Here is a 19,382-nt window from a genome sequence, read left to right on the forward strand (position 1 = left end):
CTGTTACAATTCTACCGAGCAGAATGCTCCACAGAGGAGCACGGCCAGACTCGTAGTGGAGGCAATCCTTGGCCGGAAGTACGTGGATGGCTCGCGAGGCTAGAAAGACTATAGCTTAAGCCTAATCTGAGGCAGCGATTCCCTAACTTTTTATTTTAGTGCACCAACTTCAACATCTTCATCTTCTGGTGCCCCTTAAGCCACACACTAAAAAGGCAACACAGGTAAAAAGGCCCTCGTTTAAGACACCACCACAAAACAGCACATGCTCATTCCCACACAAAATTCATTCTGAAGGTGAGCTAGATTGAGCGGTATGAAGTCAGGGAAGGCTATGCTGTACAATTTCACAGAGCGCGGGGTTAAATGTAACAAGCACTTTTTATCAATGCAAGAATTGATCAGGGCGTGTTATTGGTCAATTGACCACATTACCCCTCTGACTGACATAATCCCTCAAATTTAGAGTTGAAACAAGAGCGTAGACAAGAATAATAGGCTAATAATAATAATAACAAAAATGATTGTCTCGCTCTAAAATGGGATGTCAAAAATGACAAATGTAAACACCAAAAATATAATTTCAAGCCTTTTTTTTGGTTTGTGTAGGCCTTACTTTCCGTTCATTGGATTCTCTACTCTGAAACGAAAATCAGGAATGAAACAAATATTGCCTTTAATAGAATTTCGAGTCGTTTTCTCACAATGGATTTTCATGTAGGGGGTTAAATAGCAAAAGTCCAGTTTCCAATGTACTGGAGAATTGAGAATGATTATGCGATTTCCTGAGAGACTCATAAAAGCGCAACGCAAGCATGCAGTCATACGTCGGTGGAGCCTCCCGATAATGGTTAGGCCAAGCCATCTTAAACGGCATGCATTAGAAAGTTAACATCAGATGTTAAAAATAACTAGCCTACTTTTTGGCTATTTAGCAAACAAAGGTACCCCCATTTAGCTAATGGCAAACTGTCCAAAACATTGCGTTCGTTTTTGCGTCTTATGAAGCACATCTGTGATAACTGTAGTTGAGCAGACACTGCTGTTTCATTGAAAGAAGGTATTAAGCATTTCTCTCCCTCTCCATTGACCAAAACTCTGCCTTGGCATCTCTGCTGGACTGACTGAGTCACTTCGCCTTAGAAAAACTGTGAGGTAAAAACGCTCAAAAAATCTGAGATGTTGAGGGTCATGTCTCTTTTCTCCACTTGTCACCAGCGTGGTGTCTTCGTTTTTTTCATGTTTTCCGCCACGAGCCGAATCCGGATGTTATTATGGCGGTCTTATGTTGCCCTCTTGCGGTTGCAGTTGTAATTACAAATCCCGCACCTACGGATTGAAACATCCATTCTCAACCCTTACCTATTGTAGAAAGATGACTGGAGCACACTGATCTCACTTGCAGATTCCCTGCTCCTTTGGTGCACATTATTGTTATAGAAATGCATCTCTATTAGACCACAGAAGGCTCAAAGTAGCCTTACACTGCAGGGGTTGTGTGGGGAGGGTCCCTACAGACAAATCAAAGTATTGTAAACTTTGAAAGTGTAGATGACCTGTTTCTGAAGGCAGCACTTTGCTTTTACCTCGTGTTCAGTAGCATCAAATCAGTGGCTGTGCTTGGCCTTATGTAGCATTGCACAGATCTGGCTGAGTATGATAAATGTTTGTATTGTAGTGCATCAAGAAGGACCCTCTGCACACTACCATCGAAGTGCAAGGCAATCTGGAGCCATATTAGTGGTTTGAAATGAAGTGATTTATTTCGATGTGACTCCTTACCCCCTGCAACAAGCTATAAGCCATTTAAAGTAATTTTGCTCCCAAATGAATGTTTGAACTCATTATAATCCATAAATCGACCCTGTGTTGTGTATACACTGAACCATCCCTTTAAGATTCCAAACATTACGTTAAGAACTAAGAATGATCAGCTATGCTATATTGTATTCTTTGTTGGATGTTTAGATTGTGTTAATGTATTTCAGTGCACAACATTTTTTAAACCTTTCAATGCCAATGTTCACATAACATATCTGTTTATCCCTGTACAAACTATCCAACCAAATTCAGCCAAATTGTACCTGTTTGTATCTGTAATATCATGCTTGAGGACCACTTAATTGGCTAGTCTACACTGAATGACAGCGTTATGCCTGTTTTTTTTTTTTTTAATGCTGCGGGACACAGCACCCAGCTCTTTGGGCCATACCCCAGGTAAGATTCACACGCTGTCTGTAGTCACTGAATGCATAATTCTTGTGTGTTTCTTGATATTTTATTGGTCACTACACAAAATTAGATCACTTCCTTCTCCCATTAATCCATGTGGGAAAAGGTGAGGTTTTCTGCTTGAATATTTTCCTGCCGGCCCATTTTACCACAAATTCTAAACTTTAGAAAAGATTTTCTTGATATATTACAAGCACAAACATATTGTACGCCTAGATTGTATATATGTTTGTTTGTTTGAACATGAAAACGTTTCTGAGAGGTTTCAGATATAATTCCTCTCTTTGATTTGTCTGTGTATGTAGTCTCTTAGAGAAGATTGAACAGGAAACATGGAGAGAGACTGGCATTTCATTTGTTACATCTGTGACACGTCTGATGGAGAGGCTGTTGGATTACAGGTACTGTACTGTACATGAACATGTTCATGTTCGCTAATTTATGACTACTTTATCCAACACATCTGATAAAGCACCTCTACCGTACTTTTATGAAGTGTAGTTTGGAAATCTGACTCTTGCTCCTGTTGGCTGTGAGGTTTTGTCACTGGGAGTAAATAAGTAATCAAGTATGCATCTATGTGAAATGTAATTGAGCAAGTCCATTTTAAAGGAAACAACTGTGTAATCGTTTCAAAGCACAATGGCACAAGCTGAGTTTCCAGTACAGCTTTGCAGAAATAAAAATGCCATTTGCCAAAATCCGACAAAGCAAATGTGAATGGTCGGTGTTTCCATTAAGTGATGCAATTCAATAAAATATGCATGTTATCCTCTGCCAATAGTCCTATTTTAGGTGAATATGATAAGAGTTCCCAAAATCAGACAAGTAGATCCAATTGAAGTTTATCTTCAATTGGATCTACCAAAATCTGTGATATTTAAGCGGAAAGCGAAACAGTTACTTGGCAGCGACATGTGATAATTCTGGGAGGGCATATTTAATCTTATAAATACTTGCATTTTGTTATTGCTTTGAGTTGACTTGCACTGATGCCTGCACCTCGAACCAACTCTGAAAATAGCCTAATCCTGTGTCATTATACAGCTTGAAATGCGCCATGTGAAATGTGTTTAGAATCATGTCACTAACCTGATTGAAAAAATGTGTTTCCAATATACAGTACCCTCCAGAATTATTGGCACCCTTGGTAAAAGTTGACTAAAAATAGGTATACAAAATAATCTTTAGGTGATTTATTGTACTCCCACAATGAAAACAATGAGGAAAAATATACCCTGCAAGGCAAGCAAATTTATTCTGAGAAAAAGGAAAATCTTATAAAGAAATAAATATTTTTAACAAAAACAGCTTGCTCACAATTATTGGCACCCCTGAAACATATTATGTACAACATTTAACAGGAGCATTTTCCTATGTAAATGCAACGTTTTAAAGTAAATCAGAGTGTCTGTTAACTTTCAGAAGTAGTTCATGACGTTCTTTTTCACTATGGTATGAAAATGAAGTCACTCAGAGGCTAAATCCTCTAGTCATTTTTCAACATTGGAGAGACAAGAGAATACACTAAATTGAAATAAAAAGAAATTGTGTTGACATTTGTAAGTAAGAGAATGTCTATGGAAACTAGGTATTTTGTTGAAAATGCCTATATTTCCAGTTAAAATGATGACTAAAAGGTTCTAATCATCTGGAAATGTGGCAAACATGCTTGGACAAAGACCCATGGCTATTTTGCTCCCATGCACAGTATGGAGGATGGTATGATAGGCAAAAAAAATCCATAAGAACCACTGTTGAGAGTTACAGACAAAGCTATGATCTTGGGGTCACCAAGTCCCCCCAAAAAATCTTCAAAAGTGACCTCACTGCTAATAGATTATTTAGACAGCATGTCAGGTTAAAGCCAGTAGAGTCATTTAATGAGCAATGTAAATGGCAGGAGTTACTGAATGGTACCATGACATGTCTGGGAGTGTGGTCTATTGTCAGATGAAAATAAAATTATGCTCTTTTGCTAAAAACACTTAAGGTGTCTTTGGCGTACATAGAAGAATGACTATACTAAAAAGAACCCCATGCCTAATCAGAATTATGGTGGAGGGGCTGTGCTATTGTGGGGCTGTTTTAATTCCCAAAGGCCTTGGGAACCTAATTAAGGTGCATGGCATCATGAACACCAAGAAAAACCTGAACATTTTCAAAGGAAATCAAACAATCTCTGCCAAGGCCCTAAAAGTTGGTCATGATTGGATCATTCATCAGGTCAATGAACCAAAACAAATGCACAGATCAAAACAAATATGGTTTACTGAACACAAAATCAAGCTTCAGACATTGCCATAGCAGTCCCCTGATCTAAACTCCATAGAAAAACAGTGGGATGAGTCAACGAGAAGAATGCACAAGTGTGGACCTAGCAATCTGGACGATCTGGGGAGGTTTTGTAAAGATGAATGGTCTTAAATCCCTTACTTTGTATTCTCAATCTTTATGGGGTGTCAGAGAAGAATATTACATGCTGTTTTATTGACAAAGGGAGGTTTAAGAAGGTATTACAAGTAGGGGTGCCAATAATTGTGAGTGACGTGTTTTTATTAAAAACATTTATTTTTTTATGAGATTTTTCTTTTTCTCAGAATAAATTTGCTTCCCTTGCAGGGTGTATTTTTCCTCATTGTTTTCATTGTGGGAGTACAACAAATCAACTAAAGATAATTTTTTAGACCTATTTTTAGTCAACTTTTACCAAGGGTGCCAATAATTCTGGAGGGTACTGTAGTCCTATATAATATATGGAACATAGTCCTATTTCAGTACATCTGAAAAAGCGCCTCATGCGAGCATAAAACTTTGTTGCGATATTTGTGAGTGTGTGCGATATTTGCTTATTTCCATTACTCATTTTTCATTTCGGATTTTAGATTTGCACATTTTCAGGGTTAATAGAAATGCACCTACATCGATAGGAGACTTCTCGAGGTAGATGCTGGTGAGAAGAATTGGGCTGAAGTTCCTGGCTCATCTTCCTCAGTGCTGACAACCTTGGTCTCTTTGTAACTGTGGAGGCATCTTTACAATCATGCGCCAGAGAGTAGGACTGTAATTGCCTGGCTTCTCTAGCTGTTGGCTGCAGCAACTTGAGCTAGATAGCACCGATTCATTTTTTTTCCGTGTCAACAGTACTCGATAGCTTGCAATATATGTGTTTTTGATTGTTTGTGTGTGTGGATATGTGTGTGTTCTTAGGGACTGCATGAAGGGTGATGAAACAGAAAATAAGAGGATAGGTTGCACAGTCAACCTACTGGTAAGTTAAACTTTTTCGGAGGAGACGTCAACACTCACTTTTTTACTTTCACATAGTGCTACAAATCCCTAAACCAATCCTCTGATATGACGTTCATGAGGACGTTTTTATTAATAAAATCAGTTGGGGCATGGGCATGGCGTTATTAGACTGAACATCACCGGTACTGGAGTTCTGAAATAAGAATATGCAGACTGCAAAGGGTTAAACTGGGCAGTTTCTAGTGGAATTCTTTATCATCTACAAATTTACATACACTGCCTCAAATGGTGGAAACCATTCCAGACAATTGGTATGAGTACTAATTAACTTCCTTACAATTACTTAAAAGGTACATCTTTGGGTTTTGCAGAACTTCTACAAGTCTGAGATCAATAAGGAAGAAATGTACATCCGATACATCCATAAATTGTGTGACATGCATCTACAGGCAGAGAACTATTCTGGTGAGTACTAGTAGTGATGAATATTTACATAAACATGAATGAAAAATGCAACATTAAAGCAACATGCCGACTTTTTGGGACTCTATCCTATTCACTGTATTCCCCAGAGTTAGCTAACTAGAGACATATCATACACGCTAGAGACGTAGCGTGTAGCTACTCAGTCTGACGCACCCACCGCTAGCCTAGGTTAGCACAGGTTGAGGTGGCTGGCTCTTACACCTCCCAAAAGTGACAACATTTTCCCATTGACATGCTGTAATTTGAATACAAATAGCAATGTGAAATGAGACAGAGCCATTTTGTGAGCATGTACATACTTGATACTATTTTTTACATTCAGGCAGAGCACTGCTACTTGGGCGAAATAATTTGCAAAGCACTGTTCCTTGGGATTTGAAGATGTAACACTGGAGCTTTCAGATGGAGCCTGTAAATTACTCTGCCCACAGTAGTAGTGCTTCGCCTGAATGTAAATACCAAGTATGTGTAAAAGGTAACACATTATTTTAAGGGATCCTTGTTCCAGTGTATCTATATAACAAAATAGAGCGTTAACAACCTATGTAATGTATGTAACAACAACCAATATTTAATGTCAAGTTCACGTGTAGTATGAAGTTTTTGTTACAACAGCCAGCAGTGGCTCAGGAGGTGGAGGAGTCATCCAGTAACAATTAGTGACTTACAGCTGTTTGTGTTTGCCTGAAGCTTCATGGTATTTTCTTGAGGCAAACAAGCCATTTATGAATAGAGAAATGATGTAACCCTCTACTGTTATATATTAAGAGTTTTGCAGAGAGGGAGAGTCTTTCAATTTAATTGAAATTCTGGTAGCACTTCCCCTAATTACTAGGTATTTACCAGGTAACAACATGGTAATATTAAGTAATTATGTGGTAACTAATATAGGTAAAAAGAGGGTAACTACAGAGTAAATATAAAACAATTACATAGAAATGTCTTAACTATTACAAAGAAACTATTCTGAATTAATGTTTAATTACTTCTGAGAATGTACAGGTTACTACAGAATAATTATGACACAATTACTACATAAAAAGAAAGAAATTATGGCCATAATCCCTAGTAATATCATTCAATATGTCAGCCATTCCGTTACCTACCATGTAATTATGTGGTAACTATACTGGTAAAAATGAGGGTAACTACTAGGGATGCAACGGTACAGTTTTGCCACGGTTCGGTTTGTATCACGGTTTTTGGGCCACGGTAACGGTTCGGTTTCAATATATCAATATTATCTTGGCTCTAGCATACAGGAGGCTATATTTGCCTTTTCTATTTCAAATCAACAATGTGCTTCTACTTACACTTGCAGAGAAAATATTAAATGCATAGCCTGACACAGATGAAGCAGAATCACAAAAATGTATTAAAAGAAAAGAACACCATCATTGCCTTCTGTCATAAACAGGCAATGTTATCCATAGTGCAGTGCAGCATAAAGTAATGTGTAGTTATTTATTTAATAAACTCACTGTTCTTCACACATTTAAAGAAAATACTTAACTGTTATACACCCTCAAAAAAGTAGTGAACAATTCTGAAAATCTTCTCAAAATAATTGGTGAGGTAGTATTATGTGTAGTTTCAAATGGATATTTGATTTGGGAGTGCCTGCCCTGTCCTCTTTTATGAACGTAAAAAATGTAAACATAGACAAACATAGCATGTACAACGTCAGGAAAATAAATGACCCGAGTTTGGAATGACATGTCAGCCTCCCCATCTCCTATAACCTCCCATCCCTACAATATTTTCCAGTAAACTATCAAAAAGAGAATACACTCAGCTGTGTCGGCGTCACGCTTTCTTAGGCTACTCTAGCGAGCAATCAACGCAGGGCAGAAACCACCGGTTACACTGTTACACACAGACTTTATAATGTGGCAAATTTTCGACCTTCTAAAGTGGCAAATTTGCGTCTTTACAAAGTATATATACGTGGCCCTAATACGCCGTCGTATTCGTTATGTCTTTGGGAATTATAGGAATATTGTTGTCGAAAGGCTGCAGCAATGGATGGTTGGGTTTTCGGTGGCAAACTAACTCTCCGTGCTGCTCCACTTAAGGTTACAGCCGGGTGATGAAGGCGCAAGTGGGCCGACATGTTGGATGTGTTACCTTTATTAGGTGATCGTTGTGAAGCAGTGCTTGCAATGCACACTGTGCTTTGTTTACTGACGGTCTTTTTGCCTTGTTCGTGGGCTACTTCAAATGTCGCCATGATCATGCAGCCGCCGGTAAAGTTTGTTTCTTCTCACATGACTCCTTCATTTGCATTTCAACGCGCTTATTGGCTCTTGGGAAATTCAGTAAAATTCTGATTGGTTGTTGCAAGGTTGACGAGAGGCAAGCTGAACAGTCAGAGAAAACGCATCCCCCGGGTCCTAAGCACTCCTCTCTATCGCTCCCAGGCTACGCGCGCGCAATAACCTTGTATTAAATAAAAAGTTTAATGTCGCGTATACCGAAATATTGCGGTTTAGGTGAGTCTATTGAACCGAACAGGCCAAACCGAACGGTTCAATAAATTATTGAAAACCGTTGCATCCCTAGTAACTACAGAGTAAATATAAAACCATTACATAGAAATGTCTTAACTATTACAAAGAAACTATTCTGAATTAAGGGTCAATTACTTCTGTAAAAAAAGGCAACTACAGGATAATTATTACACAACTACCACATAAAGAATGAGAAATCATGGCCATGTTACCTAGTAGTACCATTCAATATTTCAACCATTCAATTACTTATTTAATATGTAATTGTGCTACTTTGGCTGGTATTAAAATGGTATTTACTGGGAAAGAACAAAGTTGTTTCTAAGAAACTACATTCTTTATTTCCCTTTTATTTTGCTGTCATCACCAGCACATAGGCCTATACCCATTTATCATGCATGGGTTTATTCAGTACTTACCTCATAACAACAACTCTATCAGGGTCCATCTTCCTTATTACTGGGTCATTGTACATACTGATTAAAATGTACTTGGTAAATACATGGTTGTTTCCATTTTACTGATGTCCGCACCTAATTGTCACCATGCATTTTCTGCAATATTACCTGATTAAACTGCACTAATTTCCAGGTAAATAAGATGAAACTGGACTGGAAAAGAAAGCCTGAATTTTTACCATGTTTTTAACAACCACTTACCAAGTAATTATACAAAGACATTTCTTTTTAACTCCAACCTACCATGTATACATTCTGCAATATTACCAGGTTATAAATAAGTAAATAAGACGAAACTGGACTGGAAAAGAAAGTATGAATTGTTTCCATTTTATTAACAGCTTCTTTCTAACTAATTACACAATGATCCATTTATTATTAATTCCATCCATTCAAGTTATGACCGTGCATTTTCTTCAGTATTACCAGGTTATTCACAAGTATTTTCTAAGTAAATAAAATGAAACTGGACTGGAAAAGAAAGTCTGGATTATTCCCACATTGTTAACAACTGCTTTCCAAGTAATTACACAATGATCCATTTATTTTTCATTCCATCCATTCAAGTTATGATCATGCATTTTCTTCGGTGTTACCAGGTTATTCACAACTATTTTCTAGGTAACTAAGACGAAACTGGACTGGAAAAGAAAGTATGAATTGTTTCCATTTTATTAACAGCTTCTTTCTAACTAATTACACAATGATCCATTTATTATTAATTCCATCCATTCAAGTTATGATCATGCATTTTCTTCGGTGTTACCAGGTTATTCACAACTATTTTCTAGGTAACTAAGACGAAACTGGACTGGAAAAGAAAGTATGGATTATTCTCACATTGTTAACAACTACTTTCCAAGTAATTACACAATGATCCATTTATTATTAATTCCATCCATTCAAGTTATGACCGTGCATTTTCTTCAGTATTACCAGGTTATTCACAAGTATTTTCTAAGTAAATAAAATGAAACTGGACTGGAAAAGAAAGTCTGGATTATTCCCACATTGTTAACAACTGCTTTCCAAGTAATTACACAATGATCCATTTATTTTTCATTCCATCCATTCAAGTTATGATCATGCATTTTCTTCGGTGTTACCAGGTTATTCACAACTATTTTCTAGGTAACTAAAACGAAACTGGACTGGAAAAGAAAGTCTGGATTATTCTCACATTGTTAACAACTACTTTCCAAGTAATTACACAATGATCCATTTATTATTAATTCCATCCATTCAAGTTATGACCGTGCATTTTCTCAGTATTACCAGGTTATTCACAAGTATTTTCTAAGTAAGTAAAATGAAACTGGACTGGAAAAGAAAGTCTGGATTATTCTCACGTTGTTAACAATTACTTTCCAAGTAATTACAAAATGATCCATTTTTTTTTATTCCATCCATTCAAGTTATGACCATGCATTTTCTTCAGTATTACCAGGTTATTAACAACTATTTTCTAAGTAATTAAGATGAAACTGGACTGGAAAAGGAAGTATGAATAAATTCACTATTTAGGTTATTCTTATTTACACATTCATCACACATGCATTACACTCAATCTTCAATAGTTTTCAATAGGCTAACTTTCAGTTTCAGGTAGGCTATCGAATGTAATACAACCAACATGCAAGCAGTAAATAAATCATACATAAACATTGCTTTTGCTTTGCATTAAAATAAAATACCACTATAGCCGACAGTTATTCAGTAAATACATAAAAAATGAGTACGCTACCCAACCAGTTGTCAGAGTTCATGTTGCAGGCCTGTAACGTTGCTAGTGTGCGTTGAAGCCTAAAACCAAAACGGCTCTTTCACGCCACTCCAGCAGCGCAACAGACAACTCACTGTGCAGGCTAGTTATGGATGGACAGACGTCTTCAGCGAGGCTCATGGTCCGTGGAGATTCGGAGAGAGGAAAAGTGCGAGTGGCAGTGCAGGCTATATCACACAAAGTCATTCGTGCTAACAGCTAGGTCTTGCTGACTAGCTGAAGAAGGCTTTATACTCACGGGAAACTCTCGGTCGCAGTCCTCGAAATATTCACTTCCAACACAACTTCACCGTCTAGCAGTAATGTTTAAGTGAGTCTTTTGCACTAAACACAAAGGCTATACATGTGTTAGGCTGCAGTAAACTTCTCCCTCTAACAGTCGTTCTCCCTTCTTCTCACATGCTTCTCCGTGGTGTAGTTAGTTTCTCCCGCATGTATTTCCTGACCCTTGACATCTAGCTCAATTTTCATTGGCTCAAATAATACAAACGTAACACAAAATACACATTTCCATTCTTTTCACTTTTAGAATCAAAACATAATATCTTGACAACATTTCAGTGGGCTATATGACATTATAAGCAAAATATTTTCAGCCTACCCATACTGAAAACGTTGACTCTTGTCTTGTTTTCAGTATGGGTAGGCTGAAAATATTTTGCTTATAATTTCATTATAAACAAAATATAATTTAATTATCAATCAAAACATAATATCTTGACAACATTTCAGTAACTATGAAATTATACACAAAATATTTTCATCTAAACCAATGCATGAAATTCAACAAACATGACTGCGTGCCTACAAGAGTCAACGTTTTCAGTATGGGTAGGCTGAAAATATTTAGCTTATAATGTCATAGTTACTGAAATGTTGTCAAGATATTATGTTTTGATTCTAAAAGTGAAAAGAATGGAAATGTGTATTTTGTGTTAGGCCTACGTTTGTATTATTTGAGCCAATGAAAATTGAGCTAGATGTCAAGGGTCAGGAAATACATGAGGGAGAAACTAACGACACCACGGAGAAGCACGGTGAGAAGAAGGGAGAATGACTGTCTAGAGGGAGAAGTTTACTGCAGCCTAACACATGTATAGCCTTTGTGTTTAGTGGGTAAAAGACTCACTTAAACATTACTGCTAGACGGTGAAGTTGTGTTGGAAGTGAATATTTCGAGGACTGCGACCGAGAGTTTCCCGTGAGTATAAAGCCTTCTTCAGCTAGTCAGCAAGACCTAGCTGTTAGCACGAATGACTTTGTGTGATATAGCCTGCACGGCCACTCGCACTCTTCCTCTCTCCGAATCTCCACGGACCACGAGCCTCGCTGAAGACGTCTGTCCATCCATAACTAGCCTGCACAGTGAGTTGTCTGTTGCGCTGCTGGAGTGGCGTGAAAGAGCCGTTTTGGTTTTAGGCTTCAACGCACACTAGCAACGTTACAGGCCTGCAACATGAACTCTGACAACTGGTTGGGTAGCGTACTCATTTTTTATGTATTTACTGAATAACTGTCGGCTATAGTGGTATTTTATTTTAATGCAAAGCAAAAGCAATGTTTATGTATGATTTATTTACTGCTTGGATGTTGGTTGTATTACATTCGATTGCCTACCTGAAACTGAAAGTTAGCCTATTGAAAACTATTGAAGATTGAGTGTAATGCATGCGTGATGAATGTGTAAATAAGAATAACCTAAATAGTGAATTTATTCATACTTCCTTTTCCAGTCCAGCTTCATCTTAATTACTTAGAAAATAGTTGTTAATAACCTGGTAATACTGCAGAAAATGCATGGTCATAACTTGAATGGATGGAATTAATAATAAATGGATCATTGTGTAATTAGCCTACTTGGAAAGTAATTGTTAACAACGTGAGAATAATCCAGACTTTCTTTTCCAGTCCAGTTTCATTTTACTTACTTAGAAAATACTTGTGAATAACCTGGTAATACTGAAGAAAATGCACGGTCATAACTTCAATGGATGGAATTAATAATAAATGGATCATTGTGTAATTACTTGGAAAGTAGTTGTTAACAATGTGAGAATAATCCAGACTTTCTTTTCCAGTCCAGTTTCGTTTTAGTTACCTAGAAAATAGTTGTGAATAACCTGGTAACACCAAAGAAAATGCATGATCATAACTTGAATGGATGGAATGAAAAATCAATGGATCATTGTGTAATTACTTGGAAAGCAGTTGTTAACAATGTGGGAATAATCCAGACTTTCTTTTCCAGTCCAGTTTCATTTTACTTACTTAGAAAATACTTGTGAATAACCTGGTAATACTGAAGAAAATGCACGGTCATAAATTGAATGGATGCATGGAATTAATAATAAATAGATCATTGTGTAATTACTTGGAAAGTAGTTGTTAACAATGTGAGAATAATCCATACTTTCTTTTCCAGTCCAGTTTCGTCTTAGTTACCTAGAAAATAGTTGTGAATAACCTGGTAACACCGAAGAAAATGCATGATCATAACTTGAATGGATGGAATGAAAATTAAATGGATCATTGTGTAATTAGTTAGAAAGAAGCTGTTAATAAAATGGAAACAATTCATACTTTCTTTTCCAGTCCAGTTTCGTCTTAGTTACCTAGAAAATAGTTGTGAATAACCTGGTAACACCGAAGAAAATGCATGATCATAACTTGAATGGATGGAATGAAAAATAAATGGATCATTGTGTAATTACTTGGAAAGCAGTTGTTAACAATGTGGGAATAATCCAGACTTTCTTTTCCAGTCCAGTTTCATTTTATTTACTTAGAAAAAACTTGTGAATAACCTGGTAATACTGAAGAAAATGCACGGTCATAACTTGAATGGATGGAATTAATAATAAATGGATCATTGTGTAATTAGTTAGAAAGAAGCTGTTAATAAAATGGAAACAATTCATACTTTCTTTTCCAGTCCAGTTTCGTCTTATTTACTTATTTATAACCTGGTAATATTGCAGAATGTATACATGGTAGGTTGGAGTTAAAAATAAATGTCTTTGTATAATTACTTGGTAAGTGGTTGTTAAAAACATGGTAAAAATTCAGGCTTTCTTTTCCAGTCCAGTTTCATCTTATTTACCTGGAAATTAGTGCAGTTTAATCAGGTAATATTGCAGAAAATGCATGGTGACAATTAGGTGCGGACATCAGTAAAATGGAAACAACCATGTATTTACCAAGTACATTTTAATCAGTATGTACAATGACCCAGTAATAAGGAAGATGGACCCTGATGGAGTTGTTGTTATGAGGTAAGTACTGAATAAACCCATGCATGATAAATGGGTATAGGCCTATGTGCTGGTGATGACAGCAAAATAAAAGGGAAATAAAGAATGTAGTTTCCTAGAAACAACTTTGTTCTTTCCCAGTAAATACCATTTTAATACCAGCCAAAGTAGCACAATTACATATTATATAAGTAATTGAATGGTACTACTAGGTAACATGGCCATGATTTCTCATTCTTTATGTGGTAATTGCGTAATAATTATCCTGTAGTTACCTTTGTTTTACAGAAGTAATTGACCCTTAATTCAGAATAGTTTCTTTGTAATAGTTAAGACATTTCTATGTAATGGTTTTATATTTACTCTGTAGTTACCCTCATTTTTACCAGTATAGTTACCACATAATTACATGGTAGGTAATGGAATGGCTGAAATATTGAATGATATTACTAGGGAACATGGCCATAATTTCTTTCTTTTTATGTAGTAATTGTGTCATAATTATTCTGTAGTAACCTGTACATTCTCAGGAGTAATTAAACATTAATTCAGAATAGTTTCTTTGTAATAGTTAAGACATTTCTATGTAATTGTTTTATATTTACTCTGTAGTTACCCTCTTTTTACCTATATTAGTTACCACATAAGTACTTAATATTACTATGTTGTTACCTGGTAAATACCTAGTAATTAGGGGACTGTAAAAGGAAGTGCTACCGAAATTCTAAACAAATAAATTGTACCATATACTGTACTTGGTTTCAATGTAACAAAATATAACATGTATTTAGAAAAGAGTGAAAGGGATAAAGAGAGATATATGAATATCAATATTTAAAATACCGTTACCCAGGTAGATAGATAAATTACTGAATAGATTTATAGTGATCCATACCATAATAAATATAAAAAAATATTATATAAAACAATACATGTATATGCAGCTGCAGCGATAATACTGTATGTGGTGCGAGTACAGTATGTCAGTAGTGACCAGACGCAAGCTGTCGCCACCGTACCATTCCAGCTGTTATCCTTCCCGTAGCCACACTTAGTCCGTTCCTGATGTTATCTTTCTCGTTGTCAACTTTGTCCGTTCTAGATGGTTTCCGTCACGTAGCCAAGCTCTGTTATTTTCCTGTCTGAATTCTCTGTTTGTGTTCGGTTTCTCCTGGAGCGTAGGGAACCCAGCGTTCCAGGACAGGCGGTTGAGGTGTAGGGCTCGAGCTGCAGACACACTGGGCTGGGGGTATCCGATTATTTTTAAAACGATTATTCGGGCGATTATTTTATCGATTAGTCAACTAATCTAACGACTAATTGGACGATTAGTCTAACGATTATTTTTCTGTTGTTCGATTAATAAAAATCATAATGTATCCATAAAAATCTTAATATAGTATATACAAAAATCACCAGGATAAAAATATTTGCTTTGTCCTGAACACACAATATCAATGTGTATTGGAACAACAGTTATGACAGTGGGACATTTTAAATCTACTCTTTGCAAAACTTGCTATGTACTGTAGGGTTGCCAACTATGAGAAAATAAAATGGGGATGCTTTTGCATGGTTGCATGAGAAATAGCCTACTTCTGAAAACAACAATTATATGGGTGCTATTGTTTTGGGATGTTTCCCTCATGCAACCACCATAGCCTACTCTGGTAGGCAAATGGAGAACACATTGATATGCTTTATAGTGAAATTTATTTTGAATGCCTGAATGTAATGATCCAGGAAACATTAATACAGGCGGAAATCACTAATCTGGAGATCTTTAAATGAAAGACTAAAGCTACAATATTTTGACCATGTTATATTCAAATTTGACTTAACATTACTCAATGCTAAACAATGTAGACTATTGTACAGTCTCTGCTCTGTTTTTATGCAAGTTAAAATAGCCTTCCAACAGGTTGAAGCGGAGCTTTGCCAACAACGTTATTGTGTAGTTTCAGTTTCGGTTTCTGTCACTCAAACGTGCACACGCATGCATTCAATGAACGCTCATACCACCATTGAACATAGACCTACGGAACGGTTGGCAACCCTAGTGCTATGGCATGATTAGCTTTTCTTGATGGCTAACGTAGTTACTTTTAAAGTAACGTTAATGTCAAGTCTAACAATGCATTTCATGTTCTAAAAGCTTGTAGAGTAGGCTACTGTATATCTACACAACATTGAAAATCTTTGGTAACGTTAGTGCAACTCATACGAGCCGCACCTAACACACTTGGATGTGATATTCATTTAAATGTTCTCAGTGCTCATAAAACATTGATTCATGACCACTGCGCACAGCCCTGGCCTGGACATGGTTTGGCTCCGTAGTTGACTGGCGAACCTACGTTAACATATTTTGCTACGTTTTTTAATGGAAATATTAGAATGGCATTCCATTGCGCTTCGAGTCGCGTACGCATCTGGTGGGCGTCCCCCTCTAACGCGTAAATTACCACAACCTGAGTTAACTCCGTATGCTGTTTGTTCGTGCCGGCCGGGTTAGTGGAGCTGTGTTATGCAGCCGTCAGCTAGCCATTCCAGCCAACAATAAATGCTAACAAATACAATACACAGGTGACTCGCTGCCAGTGACAAGCTAACATAAACTGCCTACCAAACAAGCACGAAAAAACTGCAGAGCGCTAGGATAGTTAGCGAGCACTACCGAAGTGCACTCAGCTCAAGCTGCACGACACACTACACAAACGTGAAATTAAAGTAAGTATTCCCATTCGACCACCTCAGGCGAGCAGTTTTTCAGGGCTTTGTGCAGGGTTTTTGTTGTTTGAGGAAGTGCGAACTGTTTGTTTTGTTTTGTTTTTGTGACTCAAGTGGGGGTTTTTTTTCTGGGGATATGTCGACGCCTAAATATGACGTCGACGATATTTTGAAGTCGGTTAGTCGACGTCATCGACTCCTCGCTACAGGCCTAAGACAACTCGAAGTCGTTGGCGAGATAAGTCTCTCTCTTGGGGAACACAGGACGGCCGTTGGGCACCAGGCTCAATTAGCTAATAGCCTACCCTTTAGACACAACTCCTGGCGAGAAGGTTTAGAGAAGCACATCGTAATAACAGCAAATATCAGAAATACGATGCACAGCAAAGCGATTGACTACTCGCTGTGTTCTCTTGTTGAATTCTGCATAGAGAAATTGCCCCTTGGGGATAAATACAGTTTTTAAATTGAATTGAATTAAATTGAATTGAATTGAATTTACATCAGGGGTATTCAATTAAACTTCAGTGAGGTCTAGTTATATAAGATGGTAAGGCTACATTAAGGAGAAAAGCAATAATAAACAACAATGCCAATTAAATGAACGACCTAATGAAAATACAATACTAATATACAAACCATAACCCATTAGAAGTGCTTAATAAATCAAAATGAATGCATAAAAAAAGCATAAAGCTTTTTGCCATTGACAGCGGCCATTATATACTTTGCAGCAGTAATTATACATGGGGGGTGTACCTATGAGTGTATGTGTGTGTGGGAACGTTGTGTGTTTGTGTGTGTGTGTGTGTGTGTGTGTGTGTGTGTGTGTGTGTGTGTGTGTGTGTGTGTGTGTGTATGTATGCATGCATCACTCTATTTAGTCTACCCAGCAATATAGATGTATGGAAATTGTAGATTCTGGATCAAAAGACAAATATTAGCTACTGCAATCAAGAATGTTGAGTTCTTGTTTGTGTGTAGAGGCGGCATTCACCCTGCTTCTGTACTGGGAGCTACTTCAGTGGGAAGAACGTCCCTTGAGAGAATTCCTCCATTACCCAACTCAGAGTGAGTGGCATCGCAAAGAAGGCCTTTGCCGCAAGGTCATCCATTACTTCAACAAGGGCAAGGTAAGACTGTCATATAGCTCGATGGCCCATTATAGTCAAGAGTGACAAGATAGCTGCAATTGTGACGACAATCATGCAATATATTTTTTTGAGTTATCCACATTCTCCACGTTATCCAGTTATTTTATTTTCTGTCAGTTTTGATTATTTCACAGTGTTGACTATTAACTTTGTGTCTCCTGTCCTCCCGGTCTGGGCGTGTGTGTGTGTGTGTGTGTTAATTATAAGTAAGGTGGTTTATTTCGATTTTAAAGCGGAATTAACTAATTCCTTGATCATGTAAACCTTTTATTCCGCTTAAAGTTTATTCCGTTTGTTTGGTGCATGCTCGTACGAGAAGGAAGAAGAAGAAGCGCATGCTCGTTTCATTGCAAATTCGGCTCCATCTTCTTCTCCCTTCTCCGACACTCTTCTCCTCCTCGGCTAGCATACGTGAAGCTTGATATTATTCTCGAGCTGCTGGTTAAATAGTAGGCCTATTATCAAAATGACTACGAAAACATTCATGCGCCGCCTGTCCAATTGGAACCCTTCCCGACCCCCAGATGTTGAGCGGAATTAAATAAAGCCAAATTAACGTATGTTCCATGTAAACATCAATTCGGAATTATTATTTCCATGTAAACTTGAAGGAGAATATTTTAAAGGTGACATAGAATGAAAATCATTGTTTTCTTGGTTTTCATGAATTATGAGAGGTTGTGCAACTTAGAAATAGACACTAAAAAAAGGGTGATTCAGCAAAACTGCTTGCTTGTGATGTCAGACAATTCAGTTCAATTGGGGTTGCCAAAGAGGTCGCCATTTAGTCAAACAGACCATTTCAATACCCAGCCTAAATATATGGTTTTAATTAGTCTTGTAAAATTGCAATTGAGTTTATTTTTTTAAATCAAATTTGAATATATACTATTTTAACATCAGAGAACACAATGCAATACTCAATTCATCCATTCTGTCCTCTTTAATTCCGAACTATTTAATTCCAAATAATTAATTTGGAATTAAAAAACGTCATGTAAACGTGGCCTGTGACTAACACAGGTGACTTGTCAATTGGACGTTATTCCTTATATTGTGACTTACTTTTGTTTATGTATAGGCTACATACAGTGAAACGTGGAAATACTTAATAATGCCGTAGATCTTTATTTGAAACTATTATTACAGTGCATGAAAATGCACTGTACTGTTCTTCCTCGGTCTTCTTCTTCTTCTTCTTCTTCTTATTATTACAGTGCATGAAAATGCACTGTACTGTTCTTCCTATTCTTAAACTTCATCTTCTTATTATTCTTCTTCTAACGCACGCAATTCAGCTTCAACCGCTTAACGTAGAAACTCCATTCAACTTTTGTCCCGTAGGTCTTACTTACGCGATGTGGGCAATGTATTTTTCAACTTTGTAACTTTTATACTTTTTAAACTATTAGTTAAAAACTATTACAATTTCCCCCATAGACTTAACATTGCTCATTATGACATCACGGCAGCAATTAGAATCTTACGCCAGGTGGCCAGTCCAGGTGCAGCAGCTCTCTCTTTCT

General features: G+C 37.1%; 1 protein-coding gene across 1 annotated transcript in view; it reads left to right on the forward strand.

Annotated features, from left to right (window-relative positions):
• The window catches only part of dock3 (dedicator of cytokinesis 3), a 597,933-nt gene that overhangs the window by 368,073 nt on the left and 210,478 nt on the right, over window positions 1-19,382 (forward strand). The window contains exons 34-38 of the mRNA XM_062544851.1: window positions 2,191-2,217; window positions 2,538-2,633; window positions 5,443-5,503; window positions 5,856-5,949; window positions 17,687-17,835. Of these exons, the coding sequence (XP_062400835.1) occupies window positions 2,191-2,217; window positions 2,538-2,633; window positions 5,443-5,503; window positions 5,856-5,949; window positions 17,687-17,835 (427 nt within the window). The remainder of the gene's footprint in view (window positions 1-2,190; window positions 2,218-2,537; window positions 2,634-5,442; window positions 5,504-5,855; window positions 5,950-17,686; window positions 17,836-19,382) is intronic.

The sequence above is a fragment of the Sardina pilchardus genome, chromosome 9 (assembly GCF_963854185.1).
Source record: "Sardina pilchardus chromosome 9, fSarPil1.1, whole genome shotgun sequence".
In the NCBI taxonomy this organism is placed as follows: Eukaryota; Metazoa; Chordata; class Actinopteri; order Clupeiformes; family Clupeidae; genus Sardina; species Sardina pilchardus.